The sequence below is a fragment of the Rhinoderma darwinii genome, chromosome 1 (genome assembly GCF_050947455.1).
Source record: "Rhinoderma darwinii isolate aRhiDar2 chromosome 1, aRhiDar2.hap1, whole genome shotgun sequence".
NCBI classification, from domain to species: domain Eukaryota; kingdom Metazoa; phylum Chordata; class Amphibia; order Anura; family Rhinodermatidae; genus Rhinoderma; species Rhinoderma darwinii.
The window spans coordinates 208,737,633-208,763,216 of record NC_134687.1 but is presented as its reverse complement, the minus strand read 5'-3'; the positions used below and the strand labels follow the sequence as shown (position 1 = coordinate 208,763,216).

Below are 25,584 nucleotides of genomic sequence, written 5' to 3'. Positions count from 1 at the left end.
CTGGACTACAATAGGTACATGGGAGGGGTGGACTTGTAAGATCAAGCCCTTAAGCCCTACAGCGCCATGCGGTGTGGTATAAGAAGCTGGCCGGGAACATCATATAGATGGCTTTGTACAATGCGTACGTGCTACGTCGATGTGCAGGCCAGACGGGAACTTTCCTGGAATTTCAAGAGGTGATTATCAAGAACCTAATCTTTAGGGACCAAGAAGGGGGGGCACCCAGTACTTCTGGAAGCGAGCCCACACGCATCGTACCAGGGCAACACTTTCCAGGGGAAGTTCCCCAAACTGGCAAGAAGGGAAAAAGTCAAAAGAGGTGCAAAGTCTGCTATAAGAGGGGGATAAGGGAGGACACAATATATCAATGTGACACGTGTCCCGAATAACCAGAGCTCTGTATGAAAGTGTTTTAAAATTTATCATACATCCCTTGGTTTATAATTTACCCCAATTTTACTTACCCTGATGCACTCCACACAGCTTATCCCCCCTCGTCTTTCCCCTCTGAGCCCTGCTGTGTGTCCAGGCAGCTGATAACAGCCACATGTAGGGTATTGCCATACCCGGGAGAACCCACATTACAGTTTATGGGGTGTAGGTCTCCGGTCAAAATGGTCACTACACCTCTAGATGAATGCCTTAAGGGTGTAGTTTTTAAAACGGGGTCACTTCTTGCGGGTTTCAACTGTACTGGTACCTCAGGGGCTTCTGCATACATGACTTCGCACTAGAAAATCCCGAGTAGGCCAAATGGTGGTCCTTTCCTTCTGAGCCCTCCCATGGGCCCAAACGGCAGTTTATCACAACAAATGGGGTATTGCCGCACTCAGGACAAATTGGGCAACAAAATTGAGTATTTTATTTCTTGTGAAAATAAGAATTTTTGAGCTAAAATGACATATTATTTGAAAAAATATATTTTTTTTAAATTCCCAGCCCAATTCAAATAAGTTCTGTGAAGAAACTATGGGGTCTAAATGGTCACATTACCCATAAATGAATTCCTTGAGGGGTGTAGTTTCCAAAATGGGGTCACTTTTGGTGGGTTTCCATTGCTTTGATACCTCTGAGGCTCTGCAAATGCGACATGGCACCCGAAAACCAATCCAACAAAATCTGGACTCCAACAAACATATAGCGCTCCTTTCCTTCTGAGCCCTCCCATGGGCCCAAACGGCAGTTTATCACCACAAATGGGGTACTGCCACACTAAGGACAAATTGGGCAACAAAATGGGGTATTTTGTTCCCTGTGAAAATAAGAAATTTTGATCACAAATGACATTTTATTGGAAAAAATGTCATTTTTTTCATTTCAGAGCCCAATTCAAATACGTGCTGTGAAAAAAATGTGCGGTCAAAATGGTAACAACAACCCTAAATGAATTCCTTGAGGGGTGTAGTTTACAAAATGGGGTCACTATTGGGGGATTCCTACTGTTTTGACACCTCAACACCTCTTCAAACCTGGCATGCTGCCTAAAATATATTCTAATAAAAAAGAGGACTCAAAATGCACTAGGTGCTTCTTTGCTTCTAGGGCTTGTCTTTTAGTCCACGAGCGCAGTAGGGCCACATGTGGGACATTTCTAAAAACTGCAGAATCTGGAAAATACATATTTAGTAGTGTTTCTCTGGTAAAACCTTCTGTGTTACAGAAAAAAAATGAATAAAATTGAAATTCAGCAAGAAAAATGAAATTTGCAAATTTCACCTCCACTTTGCTTTAATTCCTGTGAAATGCCTGAAGGGTTAAAAAACTTTATAACTGCTGTTTTGAATACTTTGAGGGGTCTAGTTTTTAAAATGGGGTGTTTTATCAGGGTTTCTAATACATAGGCCCCACAAAGCCACTTCAGAACTCAAGAGGTACCTTAAAAAAAGGCTTTTTAAATTTTCTTAAAAATATGAGAAATTGCTGTTTATGTTCTAAGCCTTGTAACGTCCAAGAAAAATAAAATAATGTTCAAAAAACGATGCCAATCTAAAGTAGACATATGGGAAATGTGAACTAGTAACTATTTTGGGTGGTATAACCGTCTGTTTTACAAGCAGATGCATTTAAATTCTGAAAAATGCAATTTTTTCAAAATTTTCTCTAAATTTTGCAATTTTTCACCAATAAACACTGAATATATCGACCAAATTTTACCACGAACATGAAGCCCAATGTGTCACGAGAAAACAATCTCAGAATCGCTTGGGTAGGTTTAAGCATTCCGACGTTATTACCACATAAAGTGAAATATGTCAGATTTGAAAAATGGGCTCTGAGCCTTAAGGCCAAAACTAGGCTGCGTCCTTAAGGGGTTAAAGGGGTTGTCCGAGATACCATCATATTTTCAAAAACCCCTTTAATGCATGTAATTTATAAATGTAAATACATTTGTAATATACTTACATTTTCCAAAGTGGCCCCGTTTCCAGATCCTGCCGTTGAGGAACTTGACTGGTGACGTCACTGTCTGCACTGGCTCTGCTGCTTTGTTGATCTTGAATTCTTTGCCGGGTATACGACACGTCACTTGTCACGTGGTATATATCGGCTTGTTCTGCTTCACAGCCCGTAACGCGCATGCGCTGTCACGGCTGTTCTCGCGGTCCCTGCTGTTCGAGATAACAGCAGGGGCCGCGCATGCGCGTTACAACAGAACAAGCCAATATACACCACGTGACAAGGGACGTGTCGTATACCCGGCATAGAATTCAAGATCAACAAAGCGGCAGAGCCAGTGCAGAGAGTGACGTCACCAGTCAAGTTCCCCACGGCAGGATCTGGAAATGGGGCCACTTTGGAAATTGTAAGTATATTACAAATGTATTTACATTTATAAATTACAAGCATTAACATATAGTCGTTTTATCTCGGGAAAACCCCTTTCAATTCCACTAGGGAAGCCACCCAAAAAGTCTCTCCTGGTGACGTCACGATCCAGGTGGACGATACACCTTAAGCCCAGAATATCCACGAAAGTGTTCATTAAAGGGGTTTTTGAAAATATGATGGTATCTCGGACAACCCCTTTAATAAAAAGGGGAGGCCTCTTAATAAAATTATTTGCATCTTACTAATAAGTCTTTTAGGGGTTCGGACTAAGACGGACAATGAAACACGAGTCTTAGTACATCTGGCCAAATGTGTCTTGTGAGATGCAAAATAAGATATTATAGGGCACCGAATAAGAAACCCATTTTAGACGTAGATATTTTTTAACTTAGCGCTCTAACTAGAGGGAGTTGGAACAACAGGCCTCAGCAGCAGAGGCACAATATGTCACAGACCCCACCGATATCCACAGAGCGGCCTGGTTAGGCTTGACTCAATTATATAAAAAGGCAGATCCATCTTAAGTCCAAACGTAAACTATTTTTCACCAGACAATATTACTTTGGGGAATCAATCCAGTCAATTATTGGCCCATCTTATAAAACGAGCTAATGATACTAGCACGGTGTTGGGAATCCGAGACTCTGATGGATCAGCCATCACTGAAGCTGGGGGTATTACATCTAGATTCAGGGCGTACTATACTGAATTATACAATTCCTCCACCCCTCACTCTATGACGGATAGTTTAGAATATTTGGGTGACCTCATATTCCCCACTCTATCACCTGACCAGCAGTCTATGTTAGATACCCCCTTTACACTAGAGGAAATACAGGAAGCTATCCGTGATATGGCGCTTAATAAATCCCCTGGCCCGGATGGCCTCCCAATTGAAATCTACAACAAATACATAGATAACATAGCCCCGCTTCTTCTAGACACTCTTAACCAGACGGCACACTTGCACACTCTCCCTCCCACGTTTTATGATGCTACCATTATTGTCCTTTTAAAACCAGGTAAGGAGCCACTTGATTGTAGTTCATATCGACCCATATCATTAGTCAATGTAGACTATAAAATACTAACGAAACTATTAGCTAAAAGGCTGAACGAGGTCATCCTTTCTATCATACACGCAGATCAAACTGGATTTATGCCAGGGAAATCTACCAGTATCAATATTAGAAAGGTACAGACCATCGTACAATTGGGCAGGGCACATGACATGCAATGGGCAATTGCCTCTCTGGACCCCATGAAGGCTTTTGACTCGGTAGAATGGCCGTTTTTGTGGGCCTGCTTGGAACGGTTTGGCTTTGGTCCCCAATTTTGTCAATGGATCAGATTAATATACAAATCCCCTAGGGCCAACGTGGTGGTTAATAATACCTCTTCTCTCCCATTCTCACTTTTCAGGGGCACCCGACAAGGTTGTCCGTTATCACCCGCCCTGTTTGCTATTGTCATAGAAGCATTGGCGATTCGGCTCAGAGCCTCCCCAGACCTTACTGGTATACACTGGAAAGGCAGAACTTCTGTAGTAGGCCTTTACGCAGATGACATGGTCCTTTTTTTGGATAACCCAAACTCCTCGTTTCATGTAGCGGCAAGGTTATTAGATGAATTTTCAAAGTACTCAGGACTGAAAGTTAATTGGCAGAAGTCGGCCATTTTATATATAGCTAAACACCCGACTCCAGACCCGTATATGTCACAATATGGCCTTGAAACCGTCTCTAGCTTTAAATATCTGGGGAGTGACTGTAGTTCAAGATCATGGCCAAACTCGAGATACGTCCTTAGCCCCATTACTGACTAAGGTAGGAGACAGATTTAGGATGTGTGCTAAACTCCCGTTATCTGTGGCAAGACGCATCAATTTGGTTAAGATGGTAGTTCAACCTCAATGTACGTATATCTTGCAGCACATGCCTGTTATAGTTCCCATATCGTTTTTAAAATCCCTTAATACCTTGATAATACGTTTTGTATAGGGATCCTCTAGGTCTAAACTTAGTCTGGCCACACTACAACGGGCAAAACTTGGAGGAATGGCCTTAACTGATTTCCACTTGTACTACCTGGCGGGGCAGCTCCGCAATATTCGAGATTGGGTGCGGGATTCCCCTCTGTCTGACACAGATTATTACTTAGCCTCCCTGGTGGCAGGACAAAATCTGATTAGCTTCCTGGAATACCCTAAGTTTACCCCCCATGCTGACCTACTTCCTATGCATGTTCTGGCATTGGCGGTCTGGCGCGCAGCCAAGAAAATACTTGTATACAATGATATAGTTCCAGAACTCCCTCTGTGGCATAATCCCACATTACCATGCATTCAGTCATTGACTGATACACGGATGTGGCTGGATATGGGCGTCACCAAATTAGGAGATATGTATAATGGTGGTTTGATCCTTACATTCCTACAGGTCAAAGAAACACATAAAACTCCAGACTTGCAGTGGTTCAAATATTTGCGTCACGCTATACAGACTCAATTCCCACCTCATTCCTCGATCATCTCAGCATACCCTCTTATAGGCATACTGAAATCTCAAGGCCCTAAGGGTCTTATCACAGCCTTATACACACATCTAATCTCGGCTAAAATTAACTCTACCCCGCTTCCGGTCCTGACCAAGTGGAAGACACAAATAGCAGACCTTTCTCTGGAAGACCTGACTGACATCTTAAACTCACATTTGACAGTCTCTCTGGCTATCAATAATAAACTCATACAATTATACATTATACATCAAGCTTATCTCACCCCAGTGAGATTACACCGAATGGGAAAAATACCTACTTCATCATGCCATAGATGTGGTCAGTCAGAGGCAGATCTCTGGCACCTTATGTGGGAATGTTCATACATATTAACATTTTGGACGAAGGTATATGAGGTTATTACTCAGTTATTGCCAAGTCCTCTGATGTTTACCCCGAAGATAGCCCTATTGGGACTCATTGATGATGAGAACTGGACACGACACCCTGGTATTTTTATTAGGGAATCTTTATTTTTGGCTAGGAAAACAATAGCCATGCACTGGATGGCAGATACAGCTCCATCAATAGTCTCCTGGAAACGATTGGTTGATACCGTTGTTACATACGAACAGCTGGTATATTCCCACAGAGGGTGTCCGGACAAATTTCAGGGAGTGTGGGGACAATGGTTGGACTCCAGGGCAGCTCCTGATGATAGCCTTACCCCACAATAGGGTAATTTAATCTCCCAATTCCCAGGCAGGGGGTAGGGTTCTAATATCTGTGACCTTGCAGTGCGACATAGGTGACCTGTTTTGTTTGCTTTATCTATATAATTGTTCCTTTTCATATATGGAAAACCGCATGTAATAATCCTGTAATTCACTATTTGATCGGCAATTGACCTAAAGGTTATCGCTATAAATGTGACTGTTTTCTACTGGTTATATTATATACTGTATATATACTGTCACTATGGATATTGTCATGCCATATCCAATTGCTGTGATAATCTGTATGTGATATTTTGAATAAACGAATTAAAAAAAAAAAAAAAAAAAAGGAAGAAGTGCTCTAACTATTTTGTATCATTTTCTTTAACCAAACAAGTAAAGGCAGACAATTATGAGGTAACCCATTTTCTGCACTTTTTAAATGCTATGTTGAATCAAATATATATATTTAATAAATGTTTAAATTGACTTATTACATTTTTTTTTACTTTAAGATACAGCTTCAATGTATCCTGTATACATAGATGCTGTATTGCTCCGTCAAAGCCAATTCAGTCAGGTCAGCTGCACTGACTGCTCCAGTGAAAGCTCATCCTGCGTGTCTCTAATATAGTTCATGAACTAAGGCCTCATGCACACTTCAGTTTTTTCCTTCAGGGTGCTATCCGTTTTTGTCACTGATAGCACCCTGAACCCATTCATTTCAATGGGGCCATGCACACTTCAGTTTTTTTGACGGTCCGTTGCTCCGTTCCGATCCAAAGTAGAGCATGTCCTACTTTGGTCCGAGAATCCGTGACCGTGAGGCCCATGCAAGTCAATGGGGCCGTCAAAAAAACCGAAGGCACACGGAAGGCATCCGTGTGCGACGGAGCCGTTGCCTAGCAATCGCCGGACGGGCAGAAAAACATTAGAAAAATATTACACTAATCGGCAGCCACTTGTCTCTATCAATAACTGATAGAGAAAAGAGGCTGCTGATTAAAAATAAAATAAAAAGCATTTCATAGGTACCCGGTCGTTGTCTTGGTGACGAGTCACTCTTCTTCCTCCAATCCGACCTTCTTTTGTGACGCGGCAGACTGTGATTGGCAGAGGCGGTCACGTGGGATGAAGCGTCATCCCTAGAAGCCGGCCTTCTGACGGGCATGACCGCCACTACAGCCCATGATTGGCTGCAGCGGCGACATGGATTGAACGTCATCGCTGGAGGCCGGACAGAAGGAATGTAAGTATGAACTAATTTTTTTATTTTTATTATTACATAAAAATTGTATTTGCCGCGCGCCGAGCATGGTACTGTCCAGGGTGCTGAAAGAGCTACCGCCGATCAGTGCAGCCCATTAACTCTTTCAGCACCCTGGACAGTACCATGCGCGGTGCACGGAAACACGGAGTGCACACGGAAATCACACGGCCGCTAAAACGGGTTCACGGACCCATCAAAAGCGGCCGTGAAAACGGTGATGTAAGTGTGCACGAGGCCTTAGATGTGATCGTTAATAGCTGGATCTTACACGCAGGACCAGCTTTCACCGGAGTCGTCAGTCCAGCTGACCTGACGGATTTGGCAGAGAGAGAACAATACAGATTCTATGTATTTTTAATAAAAGTCAGTTTAAAAGTAGTTTTAAATTACGGTACTTAAAACATTTTTTTTTTTTTTAGGTCTAAAAGGTGTACATAGCCTTTAAGCTCTGCTGCTCCTTTGGGGCCTACGGAGACGAAAGATGTTGACATCCAGGTGCATAACGGAGAGCACACAGACTGAACAGTCAATAAGCTCATTTAAATGACCAATTTTGTGCACGGAGTATCGGTCCGTGCAGAGAAAACCGCAGCATACACTGCATCCTCAGGACGCAGATACAATTGAATTCAATGCTGCAGCAAGGAGCGGATGGCTCCTTGCTCCAGCATTCACTATACCGTGAGAGGCTGGGCGCGGACAGGAGAGATGTACTTACGTCATCGCACCTATCTGCGCTGAGCCACACACTGCCCAGACTGAAGGAGCAGAAAGATCTCCTCCACCCGTCGTGGGAACGGACATAGGGGAGTATGCAATTTATTATTTTTATTGGGCACTATTGGGGCTGTGTGGAGGCAGTTGTGGGGCATTATACTGTGGAGTGGCAGCTATGGGGGGCTTTATATTGTGTGGGGGCCAGCTATGTGTGGGGAGGCAGGTATCGGGACATTATCGTGTGGGGAGGCAGGTATCGGGACATTATCGTGTGGGGGAGGCAGGTATCGGGACATTATCGTGTGGGAAGGCAGGTATCGGGACATTATCCTGTGTGGAGGCAGGTATCGGGACATGATCCTGGGGGAGGGGGGGGCAGGTATAGGAACATGATCCTGTGGGGTGGCAGGTATAAGAACAATATCCTGTTGGGGGGCAGGTATAAGAACATTATCCTGGGGGGGGGGGGGGAAGGTATAGGAACATTATCCCAAACAAAAGTCTAGGCCAAAAGTGGGTCTCGGCCTCAAATTTGAGAACCGCTAAACTAGATAATCGTCCGAATCTTGCCGTAATTGGCGGGTTCAGACCAAGCTTTGTCTAATGTGTATAGGCACGATTACTCACAGCAAGGCATCCTCCTCGATATACCCCAGTAGTCACAGCAGAGCGGATTCCCTTCTGCTCGTTGTCAAATTCCCTTTGAACCACTAAAATCCATTTACTTGTAAGGGTATGTTCAAATGCTTACTAAAAAACTTCTGACAATACGGAGCGGTTTTCAAGGGAAAAAAGCTCCTGATTTTCAGCCAATTTTTTAGCAATCCGCGTTTTTTACGGCCGTTTTTCTATAGAGTCAATGAAAACCGGCTCCAAAAACAGCGCAAGAAGTGACATGCGCTTTTTTACATTTTTTATACGTCCGTTTCTCAAAACGGCCACGTAAAAAATGCCCCATTATAACTGAACGCCGTATCTCCCATTGAAATCAATGGGCAAATGTTGTACGCGTTCTGCTTCTGATTTTTCAGCCGTTTTTCGGGACGATTACAGCCGGAAAAACGGCTGAAAATAGCCCATGTGAACATACCCTTACAATTTTCCTACACCACTTTTTCATAATTAGTTGCTGATAGTTTGAGTCATACAGATAATTGCAATATGAAAATGGACGCTCCCTCAGAGAAAATATGTTCAGACAGCCCTGGGGTCCTTCAATGGACCCTGGGCTGTCTGCCCATATTTAGTATGGCCCTCGATCCGTCACAGGGATTCCCTGTAACGCGATCCAAAGGGAATCCCCCTTCTCATTTACCCCTTGATTGTTGCGGTCAGCTTTGATCGCAGCATTCAAGGGAATAGTGGCGGAGATGAGATGTAATACAGCCATTGCCGTGCTCCTGACAATAAGTGTGTGCGCGTGATCAGCATGAGGGGATGCGGCTGGCGCTGCACTAATGAACGGCAGCGCAGGCACTGAAGACAGAAAATGGGGGTGTTTGGCAGTGCGCCCGCCACTTTCTGTCTTCATTGCCGGCACTCATTAGTGCAGCGCTGGTCTCATCACATCATGCTGACGGCACGCGCACTTCAATGGCTGTATCGCACATCCGCAGCCCCGCTCTCATACATTCATGTGTTACTATACTTAGCCGTGCAGCCGCACAGCTTAGTATCGAAATATATGAATTAACGGTATTGAACCGTTTGAGGGTGCGCAGTATAAAACCAGTATCGAAGTTTCGATGCATCGTGCCTCCTTAATAAGGACACGGGTTGGGGATTTGATTTTGCGGTGCCTGCAACTGAACCTGACCTATTAACAGATTTCTCTAGCTAATAAACATGAATAATAAGGAACTGCTATATAGTCAATCCCTGTAATGATGAAACAAGCCCCTAAAACAGAAATGTAATCCAATGAATCTACAGCTGATCCATCTCTCATCCACGCTTTTCACTGCAGCTCTGTCTGGCTGCTATGCAAAAGCACAAGCCCTCTCCAAGATCAGAATGAAGTCACTGCAAGATGAGATTGATTATACTCTACAAGCAACTAAACCACCACAGAGAACAAAAAAAACTATTACCAGATAATTGCCACACATATAAAAGAAGCAATAGAACCTCAAAGTTCAGGAGATGTGCTCAAATTACCCACAGAAGGGCAACTTACATATTGAACAGCTAAAATGTTATAAAATATACATCACAATTTAACCCATCAAAGTAGGCAATGCCACGCGACTTCAGCGGCCAATCGCTGGCCACCTCAGTGACGTGTTGTCCAGAGTGACATCACCACAACGGCCATTGATTAGAAGACACCTTCATATGAAATTAACCAGCGCTGGACATCCCTTAAAAGGGGTTACCGGGATGTGAAAATGTTTTATTAGGGGCTGGGAATGAAATAAATAAACCAAAAATTCCTATCCTTTCCCCTGCCGATCCAGCGCTTTCACTCCTAGTGGTGGTTAACATGCACGTATCATGTGACTGCTGCAGCCAATTTGAGGCCTCAGCAGTCATAGGTTGTATTTCTGGCATTATGCCAGAAAACACGGTTCGTCACCAGTGAGCCCTCTGATTGGCTGCAGCAGGTACATGATACGTGCATGTAAAGAACAGACGGGACTCCTGCCGGAGCGACAGCGCTGGATCGCCAGGGGCAAGAATAGGTAAGTATTGCTTTTTTTGGTTTATTTCATTTCCAGCCCCTATTAAAAAAAATAAAAAAATATTCACATCCCGGATAACCACTTTAACTTGCAGCGATGGCTAGAAGCCGCAGGAGAACCTGATGACATACGTTACTGAAGTAGTACCAAATTTTAAAGGCAAATCTATTTTTCAGTGGGTAAGCAAGAAGGGAACAGATGGGAATCTGTCTGTAGGGTTAGACTACACGGGTTCTGCACTAATGAGACATAGTCTGTACAGGGGCTGTAGCCCTAAGGCTGGGTTCACACGACCTATTTTCAGACGTAAACGAGGCGTATTATGCCTCGTTTTACGTCTGAAAATAGGGCTACAATACGTCGGCAAACATCTGCCCATTCATTTGAATGGGTTTGCCGACGTACTGTGCAGACAACCTGTCATTTACGCGTCGTCGTTTGACAGCTGTCAAACGACGACGCGTAAAAATACAGCCTCGTCAAAAGAAGTGCAGGACACTTCTTTCAGACGTAATTTGAGCCGTTCTTCATTGAACTCCATGAAGCACAGCTCAAAATTTACGGCTGTCAGAGAAGCCTTGCAAAATGCGAGGAGGAGCATTTACGTCTGAAACGAGGCAGCTGTTTTCTCCTGAAAACATTCTGTCTTTTCAGACGTAAAAGCCTCTCACCGTGTGCACATACCCTAAACGGTAGCAGTTGCTTAATTTTGTTATTGTAAATTCATTGGAGTTAAAAAAAAAAAAAAAAAAAAAAGTGTTTGCAAATAGACTAATGCCTCATGCACACGACCGTTCTGCCACTCGGGCTGTTTTTGACGGCATCCGATAGTCTTCACGGTCCCATTCACTTTAGCGGGTGAATCGGGTCCGTGAAAAATGATCCGAGTCTCCAATCCGAGGAAAGATAGGACATGTTCTTTCTTTCCTCGGATCACTTACGGGACTCGGCCGGCGCACGCGGTCGTGTGCATGAGGCATAAAGGGGTTGTCCAAACCTCACCTGTCCACAGGGTGTGTATGGTACTGCAGTTTAGCTTCAATGGGGTGGAGCTGCAATACTAGGTACAACCTAAAGACAGGTGTGAAGCTGGTTTTGGAAGAGAGTGGATATATTTTTCTTAGCCTGGACAACCAGACAGACCCCCTTTAATAAAAGAGCACACAAGTGCCGTAGCCACGTGGTACCACTTATTAAATGAGGTCGGGAAGCACCATAATCAGTATCGGGAGAAAGCTTTGAATGGCGTCCCAAACGCCTTATAGATGCGCTTTATAAATTAGTGACAGAATGGGGGAGATATAGCAAAACTGGTGCAAAGGAAAAGTGGAGTAGTTGCCCATGGCAACCAATTGGGTTGATACTTTCACTTTCCAAAAGGCCTCTGAATAATGAGATGTGGAATCGGATTAGTTGCCATGGGTAACTACGCTACTTTTACTTTGCACCAGTTTTTATAGATCTCCACCAATGTATTTAAAGCATGAATTAACCCTTAAGTGTACATGACATTCGTGACAGCACTTTCTGGGAATATTGCAATAAACTGAACACTTCAAATATGATCAAGTATTATAGAATTAAGAAGATGACATTCGGTTTAGACTTTACCTGCACATTCTGTATTTGCTGGCCCTGAAGGGAAGACTTGGCAATTGTATTAATAAATTGAGCAGATGTCAGCGTAGACACACCACCTTGTCCTCCTATAGTGACCAGCTTAATCTGCTGTGGTGTCCCTTTACAATCCACAAGCTGGTTTTGCACGGCTTTTTGTGTGCTTGACATCGCGTTCTGTGGAATCAGGACAAACGGACTGCTGCCTTTCCCAAGAGTTGTCACATACACCTTCTCCATATGGTTGCCAGCCGTCAGATCAGAAGCCTTATTAAGAATCACCTGTCCAGACAGAGTTGTCCCCAACTTGTGTATGCCACTTTGCAAGACAGTCTTCATGGCGGCAGCTGAAGGTCCAGGACTGGGCTTTGAAGCAACACTTACTACTGCCGTTAGGTGACTACCATGATTACTTGGGGTTGTAATGGCTTCCTTAACCAAAGATGTAGTAACACATTCTCCGCTGCTGCTTACTTCCACAATTTCTTCCAGTTCGGTTTCCATAGGCACCTCTTCCGCCATGGGAGAGGTGATGGTAATGGCTTCAATGCTGTCATCATCCACTATGGACATGCTGGTTTCCATGATCTCATCCGGTAGCGCGCTGTTCACCTCTGCAGATACCACACTCATTCTTAATATTTAATGAGTACTTCCAAATATCCTGAAAAAATAAGTATGCATATCCTTATATACAGGGTAACACATAGTGGAGTGTTATATATAGACACTGGTCAGTCTTGATGGCCTGCAACACCGCCCGTTTTAAGACACGTCAAACGTCAACAATGTGGTATAGTCGGGTTACAGCAAGTAAAAACGACATTGAAAAAAAAGAATTTCAAGCCTATGGTAAACTGCACGGGGTGACGTTATATTTATACGACAACAGCCACCAGATTTGAAACTGTGCGCTTCCAGATCCTGTCTGCATTACCTCCAGGAAGTGAGCAAGTTGTCTACAAGCGGCCCATTAATCGGAAATGACGTTCCTGTGATCTGCCCGGAGCTCCGTACAGGACAGTTATGGTGACACGGACATAGTCGCCACCGCATCAGCTGGGCGGTATATTGTAAAGGGCGCTCTTTTCCAGCCGGTTCCTAACGACACCTCTCGGGGACTCAGCAACTACTCTGCGCATGCGCCAGATAATTTCGCGTCATCAGTAATTGCCAAGCGACACGGTTGGAGCTGCGCATGCGTATTTAGCGCGGCGGGATTACGTTAGAATCTGAGTCCTTGTTTACCTGACTGGGTGCGTGTGTCCGGCGGAAAATAAGCGCAGAACCAGGGGCGGGATGGGGAGGAATGCTGAGAGAAGCGATAATACAGTGCAGACGGTTGAAAGGCCGTAAGCAGGCCAGAAAAAACCAGGACACCTTGGCAAAAATTGCGCATTTTAGTTTTCTACCAGACGATAGGCTTGCTCTGTAGCCACCTATAGCGTGTTTTCGGACCGCTTTACTGACCAGAAATTCACAAAAATCCCTGCCGTCGTCCATGATTTTTACTTTACCTCATATATCTGCGGACCTCCAGAGATTCGGTTTTTCTAAAGCATTTCTTTAGAGTCCATAGAGTTGGCGTAACTATCTCAATCTGACATTTCGTCTGAACCAATGATGACGTGTAAAATAGCACGATAAGGTTTTCCGTCAAACTTCTGTATTTTTAGTATTAAAAAAAAATTCTGCAGACTGCACTTTTGTTTCCGTTCAAAAAACAAAAAATGGAAACCTAGCGAACGGAGACAAACCGTAAGCAACTGATACAAAAGAATTACCATTGAAATCCATGGTAATTCTAACGGAACCGTTGCTTTCCGTTTAATGTATCGATCCTCTGACGGAAGAGAGGTAAACTGATCATAACGGTAGTGTGAACTTAGCCCTGACCATACTTTAGAGTTCAGCAAAGGAGGACGATTTACAACATTTTGTCGGTCCGTTGGCGCCTTTTTGACAAACAAGCGTGATAGATGTCAACGGAAAACGATTATCTGAGGAAAAATGTATCTGTCGTGTTGCGTTTTTTTTTCTGTTACCACGTGCCGTCTTGTAAAGTCGTTCGTATCAAAAGACAAATCTGCTTCCCATGAATACAAGACCAGGCCACAGCTTAAGGCAGATATCGATTTGTCATTTTAATTCATGGCGTTGTCCAGAACGACAACCTTCACAGACCAACAATGAACGACAAGTCCCGCATTGTATAGCCAGCTTCATGCTCCATTTGCATGGCAGAGGTGTGTGTAGGCTCACATGGCACCACACAGGATCATGCCCCTTTGAATGTTGCTGCATAGTGCTGTCTGTATTCGGAAGGTATTAAAGAGGCTCTGTCACCAGATTTTGCAACCCCTATCTGCTATTGCAGCAGATCGGCGCTGCAATGTAGATTACAGTAACGTTTTTATTTTTAAAAAACGAGCATTTTTGGCCAAGTTATGACCATTTTTGTAGTTATGCAAATGAGGCTTGCAAAAGTCCAAGTGGGCGTGTTTAAAAGTCCAAGTGGGTGTGTATTATGTGCGTACATCGGGCGTTTTTAATACTTTTACTAGCTGGGCGCTCTGAAGAGAAGTAACATCCTCTTCTCTTCAGAACGCCCAGCTTCTGACAGTGCAGATCTGTGACGTCACTCACAGGTCCTGCATCGTATCGGCACCAGAGGCTACAGTTGATTCTGCAGCAGCATCAGCATTTGCAGGTAAGATCGACTTACCTGCAAACGCTGATGCTGCTGCAGAATCAACTGTAGCCTCTGGTGCCGATGTGGCCACCACGATGCAGGACCTGTGAGTGACGTCACAGATCTTCACTGTCAGAAGCTGGGCGTTCTGAAGAGAAGAGGATGTTACTTCTCTTCAGAGCGCCCAGCTAGTAAAAGTATTAAAAACGCCCCGATGTACGCACATAATACACGCCCACTTGGACTTTTACTTTTAAACACACCCACTTGGACTTTTGCAAGCCTCATTTGCATAACTACAAAAATGGTCATAACTTGGCCAAAAATGCTCGTTTTTAAAAAATAAAAACGTTACTGTAATCTACATTGCAGCGCCTATCTGCTGCAATAGCAGATAGGGGTTGCAAAATCTGGTGACAGAGCCTCTTTAATAGCTTATGGTAGAAAATACAGCTATTCACGTGGTCCTTTTTATTTTTTTAAAATAAAAATAAAAAAGTCGCCATGTAGCCCTAGCTTGAGTCAGAAGTGTGATGGCTGATTAACACCTTAGTTACTGCCAATGCACTTTTTTTTAATGGCGGTCACTAAAGGGCTTTAGGCTAGTCAACTGCAAAGGCGTCCTGTACTGAGCGGGATCTTGGCTGGCTTGCTCTGACGGTCAGGATGTGAGGAATCTCTGATCCTGGCCATTTAACATCTTAGGTGCCGCGGTCAATAGCAACTGTGACACCTAAGTGGTTTACAGAGGGAGGGGGCACTCTCCGTAAGGCCATTGGCCCCAACGCATTTCCCCTGGTTCCAATGGGTTGACATGTCTGTCGGGGGCTTAACAATGGCATCCATGCCATGTACAGAATTCTATTAGGCTTTCTGTCAGTGTAAAACTTACATGACTAATAAATTGAAATACAATTCCCTGCTGAAACTATAAAAAAAATAGTTCAAGAAAAGCCCAAAAAAATGCTTTTTGCTTTTACAAAGACTATTTTTTTTTTTTAAAAAATCGCAATATTTAAGCCTAAAATATAATGCTGGAATTGCTTTTTTTTTTTTGTCCTAACTCCCAAGAAAATATTTATTATATATGTATCTATACCTTAACCCCTTGAGGACCAAGCTCATTTTGGCCTTAAGGACCAGACCCATTTTTTCAAATCTGACGTGTCACTTTATGTGGTAATAACTTGGGAATGCTTTTACCTATCCAAGCGATTCTGAAGTTGTTTTTTCGTGACATATTGTACTTTATGTTAGTGGAAAAATTTAGTCGATAAATTCATTGCTTATTTGTGGAAAACACCAACATTTTGGGAAAATGTGCAAAAATTATGATTTTTCTAAGTTTAAATATATCTTATTGTAAAACATATAGTTATACCACACAAAATAGTAGTTACTAGTTAACATTTCCCATATGTCTACTTTATGTTTGCATCATTTTTTGAACATCCTTTTATTTTTCTAGGACGTTACAAGGCTTAGAACTTTAGCAGCAATTTCTCACATTTTCAAGAAAATTTCAAAAGGCTATATTTTCAGGGACCAGTTCAGTTCTGAAGTGGCTTTGAGGGGCCCATATATTTGAAACCCACATATAACACCCCATTTTAAAAACTGCACCCCTCAAAGTATTCAAAACAGCATTCAGAATTTTTTTTAATCCTTTAGGCGTTTCACAGGAATTAAAGCCAAATAGAGGTGAAATGTACACATTTCATTTTTTTTGCCAAAATTCATTTGTAATACATTCTTTTCTGCACCACATAATGTTTTACCCAAGAAATGCAACTCCATATTTATTGTCCAGATTCTGAAGTTTTTTTTTAAAATATCCCACATGTGGCCCTAGTGTGGTAATGGACTGAAACACAGGCCTCTGAAGGAAAGGAGCACCTAGTGGATTTTGGGGCCTCCTTTTTTAGAATATATTTTAAACACCATGTCAGGTTTGAAGGGGTCTTGTGGTGCCAAAACCGTGATATCCCCCCAACAGTGACCCCATTTTGGAAACTATACACCTCAAGGAATGTTTCTAGGGTTGTAGTTAGCATTTTTACCCCACCGTTTTTTGCTAAATTTATTTGAATTAGTCTGTAAAAATGAAAAAAATAATTTTTTTCTGAAAAAACATAGAATTTTAAATTTTTTACAAGGGATAAAGGAGAAAACGCACCCCAACATTTGTAAAGCAATTTCTCCTGATTACGGCAATACCCCATATGTGGTCATAAACTACTGTTTAGACCCACGTCAGGGCTCAGAAGGGAAGGGGCATCATTTGGATTTTGGAGTGCAGATTTTGCTGAAATGGTTTTCTGTGGCATGTTACGTTTGCAACGCACTGGAGGGACCAAAACAGTGGAAACTCCCCAAAAGTGACCCCATTTTGGAAACTACACCCCTTACAGAATTTTTCTAGGGGTATAGTTAGCATTTTGAAACCACAGGTTTTTTTTGGTTTTTATTAAACTCGTTTTATTAAAGAGTAACAGTGCCTTGCAAAAATGTATAACAACTTTACAATATCAAAAATATTACATCATATCCATCATATTGAGTACAGATATCAAATTTACAACTTACATGAAGTATAAAAATCAGAACAGCAACATGCCGTTTTTAGACATAGGTTTCATACAAATAGCAGAGTTTCGCAAAATTAACCATATCTCTCAGTAGATGATGCCTTATGTTAACAAAGCATCTCTAAGATCAACATATCTATGCGTAGTAAACTGTTTAAGCGGCGAATCACACCACTGGCCCCAAACCTTGGCAAATTTCTCCACACATCCCCTATGCCTATAAGCCAATCTAGAATATGAGAGCATGGAATTGACCAATGACTTCTACTGAGAAAGAGTAGGAGGCCTAGGACCCATCCATCGGAAAGCCACAGATTTGCGAGCTATAAACAATACCTCCTTCAAAAATATTCTAGTATGGCTAGACCATATATCCTCAGATAAAATCCAAACAAGAATAATAGAGGTGAAACTGAAATCGAAAATTGTAGAACCCCAGTAAGCCGCATTATGACATCTTTCCAGAATGATTGTATCCATGGACACATCCATATCATATGCCAGAAATCCGATCCAGCCGCTCCACATCTGTGACATTCAGTGGTAGGACACCTACCCATTTTTTTTGAGCCGGACTGGTGTCATGTAACTTGGATGTATAATGAAAAGTTGTGTCCTTCTGTTATTAGCAGCTGGGGACACCAATAAATGTGAGTGTAAGATATCATTCCATATCTCAGTATCTATGTCAGGAATACGATTTTTTTCCACGTAGCCTCTACTACCAACGGTGTAGCCGCCAATTTATATTGTATGAGGAAGGAGTAGATAGCTGCAATTAAACCTCTAAAACCCCAATGAGGGCAAATTAGATATACTCCGTCCTGTTTGAGGAAATTGAGACTGAAGGGCATGTCTAATCTGTAAAAACTTATAGAAAGCATCCCTGGGGATACCAAAATCCTCCTGGATTTGTGCAAATGTCTTCACATTACCCTCTAAATGCCTAACACATTTCACTCCATGTCCTATCCAAAACTATGGATCTAAGGAGGCCGTTATATGCACCAGAGAGGGTCAATGCCACTAAGACTGCTCAGCAACAACATCATTGAATGAGATAAAAAAAATTGTAGCATGCCATACCAGCGCAGCAATTCTGTGTAATGGTAGCAACTTTATACCTCCCAGAACAGGCCACAAGTTGGGCATATCCAAATAAAAAGCAAGGTAATGTTCTCTGTTGGGTAAAATATCTAGACTAACCCACGTGTTTAGATAACGTAATTGGCCCGACAAATAGTATAGGTAGAAATCTGGGAATGATGTACCACCTAATAATTTAGGCCTCTGCAGTGAAGTAAATTTAAGTTTTGACCTATTTGAGCCCCAAATAAAGGAAGGCAAAATAGCATGTAAGGTTTTAAAGAACAACAATGGTATAGGTACCGCTATGTGCTCCAGCATATAAAGACCATTTGGGAAGGATAATCATTTTTATCAAGTTAATGTGTCCTGTAACCGCCAAGGGTAGTGAGCTCCATTTTTTAAACTTGTCCTTTACATAGTCCAATAAAGGATAAATATTATTACGCATATCTGAGCCAGGGACCTTATTTAATACCTTAGTAAGGACTTTATAGTAACTGTTCAAGAGCGAAATTGGCCTGTATGATCCGCAGTCCAAAGGATCCTTGTCTGGCTTTAGCAAGATTACAACAGTGGCATCATTTATTGATTCAACCACATATACAACTCAGCTCTCTACTCACTGAAATATCTCAACAAGGAGCTGAACAACCGGAGCAGGTAAAAAAGAGGTGAAATCCTCAACACCAAAATAGATTCAGGTAGGGAACCTTCAGTGTGTGAATATAAACACATGGAATGTAAAATGGGTGTCAATATTTCAGAGTATTTGCAATAAACTTCAACAGGTATCCCAGCCAGGCATGGCAATTTGCCCTTTGCTAAATCCTGAAGTGCATGCGCAACCTCCTCTGGTGCAATGTCGGCCTCAAGTGATAATCTAAAAGATTCCTACAAAGTAGGAAAGGTGACACCATCCAAGTATTCAGAAAGCTCCACCATATCATATTGCACCCTAGAGGTTTATAGGTCTCTATAATATTGTGCAAACCTTTCTGCAATTCCCACATTATCCACAAGAATACCCCCATCATGCCCCTTAATTTTCAGGATGGAAGGACCCTGGGAGTTTTGACGAACTATATAAGCCAAAAGTTTGCTTGACTGGTTGCCAAATTCACACCGAAGCCCGGTCCCGTAAGAGCAGCAGATATTGTCTCCCAGAATCCAGCCGATTTTGTCTATTAACATCGGAGGGATCTGCAACATAAATCGCTTCCAAATCAGAGCATTTCCCAGCTAATTCATCCCCCACCTTAGAAGCAGAACGCTTTAAATATGAGACTCTGTCACCAGATTATAAGTGCCCTATCGCCTACATAATGTGATTGGCGCTGTAATGTAGATAACCGCAGTGGTTTTTATTTTGAAAAACGATAATTATTAACAAAGTTATGAACAATTTTATATTTATGCAAATTAGTTTCTTAATAGACAACTGGGCGTGTTTTTACTTTTTACCAACTGGGCGTTGGGAAGAGAAGTGTATGACGCTGACCAATCAGTGACCAATCAGCATCATACATTTCTTATTGTTCCAGCCCAGCTTCTTTCACTGCACAGCGTGATTGTGCACAGTGTGATTGTGCAGTGAAAGAAGCTGGGCTGGAACAATGAGAAGTGTATGACGCTGATTGGTCACTGATTGGTCAGCGTCATACACTCCTCTGTACAGCGCCCAGTTGTCTATTAAGAAATAAATTAGCATAAATCTAAAATTGTTTATAACTTGGTCAAAAATTATAGTTTTTCAAAATAAAAACCACTGTTATCTACATTACATTACATCACATTATGTAGGAGATAGAGCACTTATAATCTAGTGACAGAGCCTCTTTAAGACAACCCCGCAGATATGCTATAGTAGTATCCCACATAATACCCACATTATCAAAATCCTGATGAACTTGCAAAAATACTTGTAACTGATCAGGGATCCTATCATTCTCACCAATTGCTGTCAACCAAAATGGATGGATCTTCCATCCCCTCGGTCTGGAAATATCGGAAACTAGTCAAAACAGGGGAGTGATCAGACACTTTTTACGCAATTTGGGGCTACATAGCCGTTAATAAATCATTACCAGACATAAAATCTATACGTGACAGCGAATTATGTCCCAATGAGGAACACGAATACACTCTTGCAGTGGGAAAGATAAACCGATATATGTCTGTCCACCCTAGCTCCGATATTAAAAGATTAAGATGTGTGTCTGGAGTATGCGAAGAGACCATCAACTGGGTATGCCTAAGCCTATCCATAGCATTATCCATAGTCATATTAAAATCGCCCATACATAGCAATCTAGCACCAGGAAAAATTAACCGCTTGGTGTAATAACGATAATGATGCCGGTGGAGGAATATAAACCCCTAGAAGAACATATGGGACATTATTTATGAACGCATGTATGAATATAAATCGCCCGTCAGCATCTATCTATGCAGTTTCTACCTCCCACCTAAGGGATTTGTGTATAAGTATAGACACCCCATGGGAATAGGACGAATAACGAGTGGCTAGACCATTGAACCCAAGGTCTATTCAACACACGTAGTTTATCAGAAGTTAAATGTGTTTCCTGTATACACAGGATAAGTGGGGAATACTTTCTAACCCGCGCAAAAACCATAGCTCTTTTCTTAGCAGAACCCAAAACCCTGACATTCCATGACATAACTGTTATCATAGCCATTTGACATGTACCACATATGCTATATAGAAGGAGTAATACCAAGTATGCAGATATCTATACAGTAAACAAAACCAGCATAATTGTGCAAGCAAAAAACATGAAACCTCAAAGGTCTTTCAGACAAAAATGGAACACATGTACCATACAATGTAACAATACATCGTCCGGCAAAGCAAGAAAACATTAACAATGACAACGTATTCCCTTTGCCATGGTGGCTAAACATATACAGTGAAGGAAATAAGTATTTGATCCCTTGCTGATTTTGTAAGTTTGCCCACTGTCAAAGACATGAACAGTCTAGAATTTTTAGGCTAGGTGAATTTTACCAGTGAGAGAGAGATTATATATAAAAAAAAAGAAAGAAAATCACATAGTCAAAATTATATATATTTATTTGCATTGTTTACAGAGAAATAAGTATTTGATCCCCTAACCAACCATTAAGAGTTCAGCCTCCTCCAGACCAGTTACATGCTCCAAATCAACTTGGTGCCTGCATTAAAGACAGCTGTCTTACATGGTCACCTGTATAAAAGACTCCTGTCCACAGACTCAATTAATCAGTCTGACTCTAACCTCTACAACATGGGCAAGACCAAAGAGCTTTCTAAGGATGTCAGGCACAAGATCATAGACCTGCACAAGGCTGGAATGGGCTACAAAACCATAAGTAAGACGCTGGGTGAGAAGGAGACAACTGTTGGTGCAATAGTAAGAAAATGGAATACATACAAAATGACTGTCAATCGACATCGATCTGGAGCTCCATGCAAAATCTCACCTCGTGGGGTATCCTTGATCCTGAGGAAGGTGAGAGCTCAGCCGAAAACTACACGGGGGGAACTTGTTAATGATCTCACGGCAGCTGGGACCACAGTCACCAAGAAAACCATTGGTAACACATTACGCTGTAATGGATTAAAATCCTGCCGTGCCCGCAAGGTCCCCCTGCTCAAGAAGGCACATTCTGAAGTTTGCAAATGAACATCTGGATGATTCTGAGAGTGATTGGGAGAAGGTGCTGTGGTCAGATGAGACTAAAATTGAGCTCTTTGGCATTAACTCAACTCGCCGTGTTTGGAGGAAGAGAAATGCTCCCTATGACCCAAAGAACACCGTCCCCACTGTCAAGCATGGAGGTGGAAACATTATGTTTTGGGGGTGTTTCTCTGCTAAGGGCACAGGACTACTTCACCGCATCAATGGGAGAATGGATGGAGCCATGTACCGTCAAATCCTGAGTGACAACCTCTTTCCCTCCACCAGGACATTAAAAATGGCTCGTGGCTGGGTCTTCCAGCACGACAATGACCCAAAACATACAGCCAAGGCAACAAAGGAGTGGCTCAAAAAGAAGCACATTAAGGTCATGGAGTGGCCTAGCCAGTCTCCAGACCTTAATCCCATCGAAAACTTATGGATGGAGCTGAAAATCCGAGTTGCCAAGCGACAGCCTCGAAATCTTAATGATTTACAGATGATCTGCAAAGAGGAGTGGGCCAAAATTCCATCTAACATGTGTGCAAACCTCATCATCAACTACAAATAATGTCTGACTGCGGTGCTTGCCAACAAGGGTTTTGCCACCAAGTATTAAAGAGGCTCTGTCACCAGATTTTGCAACCCCTATCTGCTATTGCAGCAGATAGGCGCTGCAATGTAGATTACAGTAACGTTTTTATTTTTAAAAAAGGAGCATTTTTGGCCAAGTTATGACCATTTTCGTATTTATGCAAATGAGGCTTGCAAAAGTACAACTGGGCGTGTTGAAAAGTAAAAGTACAACTGGGCGTTTATTATGTGCGTACATCGGGGCGTGTTTACTACTTTTACTAGCTGGGCGTTGTGCATAGAAGTATCATCCACTTCTCTTCACAACGCCCAGCTTCTGGCAGTGCAGACACAGCCGTGTTCTCCAGAGATCACGCTGTGACGTCACTCACAGGTCCTGCATCGTGTCAGACGAGCGAGGACACATCGACACCAGAGGCTACAGATGATTCTGCAGATGCATCGGCGTTTGCAGGTAAGTCGATGTAGCTACTTACCTGCAAATGCTGATGCTGCTGCAGAATCAACTGTAGCCTCTGGTGCCGACACGATGCAGGACCTGTGAGTGACGTCACAGATCTGCACTGCCAGAAGCTGGGCGTTCTGAAGAGAAGTGGATGATACTTCTCGTCAGAAAGCCCAGCTAGTAAAAGTATTAAACACGCCCCGATGTACGCACATAATACACGCCCAGTTGTACTTTTACTTTTCAACACGCCTAGTTGTACTTTTGCAAGCCTCATTTGCATAAATACGAAAATGGTCATAACTTGGCCAAAAATGCTCGTTTTTTAAAAATAAAAACGTTACTGTAATCTACATTGCAGCGCCTATCTGCTGCAATAGCAGATAGGGGTTGCAAAATCTGGTGACAGAGCCTCTTTAAGTCTTGTTTGCCAAAGGGATCAAATACTTTTATCTGTGCACAATGCAAATAAATATATATAATTTTGACAATGTGATTTTATTTTTTTATTTTTATATTATCTATCTCTCACTGGTAAAATTAACCTAGCCTAAAAATTCTAGACTGTTCATGTCTTTGACAGTGGGCAAACTTACAAAATCAGCAAGGGATCAAATACTTATTTCCTCCACTGTACGTGGCAAGAGCCCATGTGTCAGTATATGAAATGAATACCTATTATCTAGTAAATTAAGACAATAAAATAAATGTATGACGGTTATCTGAACGTCAATAAACCAAGGCCGACAATCAAAGTATAAAAAAGAAAAGTAATATGTCAGAGATGCAGCATAGCATCCACTTTGCGAATATGTACGACAAGTTCAAGGATACAAGTAGAGGAAAAAGCAACTGAACAAATGGAGTCTTGTAGCCATCTCCTGATCAAAAACATATCAGCCCATTTAGTAGTAGCACAAGATGTACTATAAAGTCTCAGTTCCGAGACGTTGGTCGCTGGCGGCTCACCCAGTCATCAGCATCTTTCGGGGTCACAGAAAATAATGAGCGGTCCCCATCCACAATACGAAGCTTTGCAGGATTTGCCATAGAATACGGGATTTGTAAATCTCTAAGCCGTCTTTTCACCGTCATGAAAGTAGCACGCCTTTTCTGCAGCTCAGCGCTGAAATCAGGGAATATAGATACCGCAGCTCCATTGAATCTAATATCCTGTTTTTTGCGGGCCAAACTTAGGTTCAAATTCCGGTCATTGCTATTCAATAAGCGTGCCAGCATAGGTCTGGGAGGTGCCCTCTTTGGTAAGGGTCGAGCCGGTTCTCTGTGAGCCCACTACACCGAAAAGGCAGCAGAGAACATTGCATCCGGAAACAGCTCATGCAGCCATTTGACCATAAAGTCTATATAATCCTGACCTTAGGCCTTTTCAGGCAACCCCAGAATCCTAATGTTGTTTCGGCGCAGCCTATTCTCTAAGTCATCAGACTTCTGCTTCCATAACTCAGTGGCCTCTTCCAAGTCTGACAGGGCCCTGGGCACAGGGTCAATCCGATCCTCCAGACCAGAAATACGCTCTTCAGCATGGGATATGTGTTCTCTCATAGCCTGCATATCCTGTCTAATTAGATCTATGTCTATTTTAACCTCCTCCAGCTTACCTGTAAGTGAGGTTTTACAGTATGAGATAGCCAATAGCAGTTTATCTGTGACATCTTTTAAGGTAAGTTCAGGCTCTACTGAAGAAGAGAAGAAGAGTTCGAGCGGCAGCCGGTTTATCCGCCTCACGTGTGCGCTGAGGCGTTGACGAACGCTCGCCATCTTGTCCATCACTGCGAGCAAACTCCTGCAGCTTCTCAGTCGCCGACTGACCACATGTGGGATCCATTACCCTCTCCTCGTGCTCTAGGATATCGCAAAACCGTCTGGAGGTACTTTATAATAGGTAGGATGTCGGCAGGATTAGTAAAACATGGGATCAGTATGGAGCTACTGTCTCATGTGGCCGTTCTCGTTGCTCGCCAAGCCACGCCCCCGTTCCCACAGGTTTTTTGCTTTATTTTTATTGGAATTAGTCTGTATAGATGAAATTCTGCTTTTTTTCTGAAAAAATATAGAATTTTCAAAGTTTTACAAGAAATAAAAGAGAAAAAGCGCCCCAACATTTGTAAAGCATTTTCTCCTGATTACAGAAATACCCCATATGTGG

At 42.5% G+C, this 25,584-nt stretch overlaps 1 protein-coding gene across 1 annotated transcript in view; it reads right to left on the bottom strand.

Annotated features, from left to right (window-relative positions):
• LIN54 (lin-54 DREAM MuvB core complex component) overlaps positions 1–12,965 on the bottom strand; it is a 65,386-nt gene extending 52,421 nt beyond the window's left edge. Inside the window, exon 1 of the mRNA XM_075861200.1 lies at positions 12,324–12,965. Coding sequence (XP_075717315.1) covers positions 12,324–12,962 — 639 coding nt within the window. The 5' untranslated portion in view covers positions 12,963–12,965. The remainder of the gene's footprint in view (positions 1–12,323) is intronic.
• Positions 12,966–25,584: the final 12,619 nt, after the last annotated feature.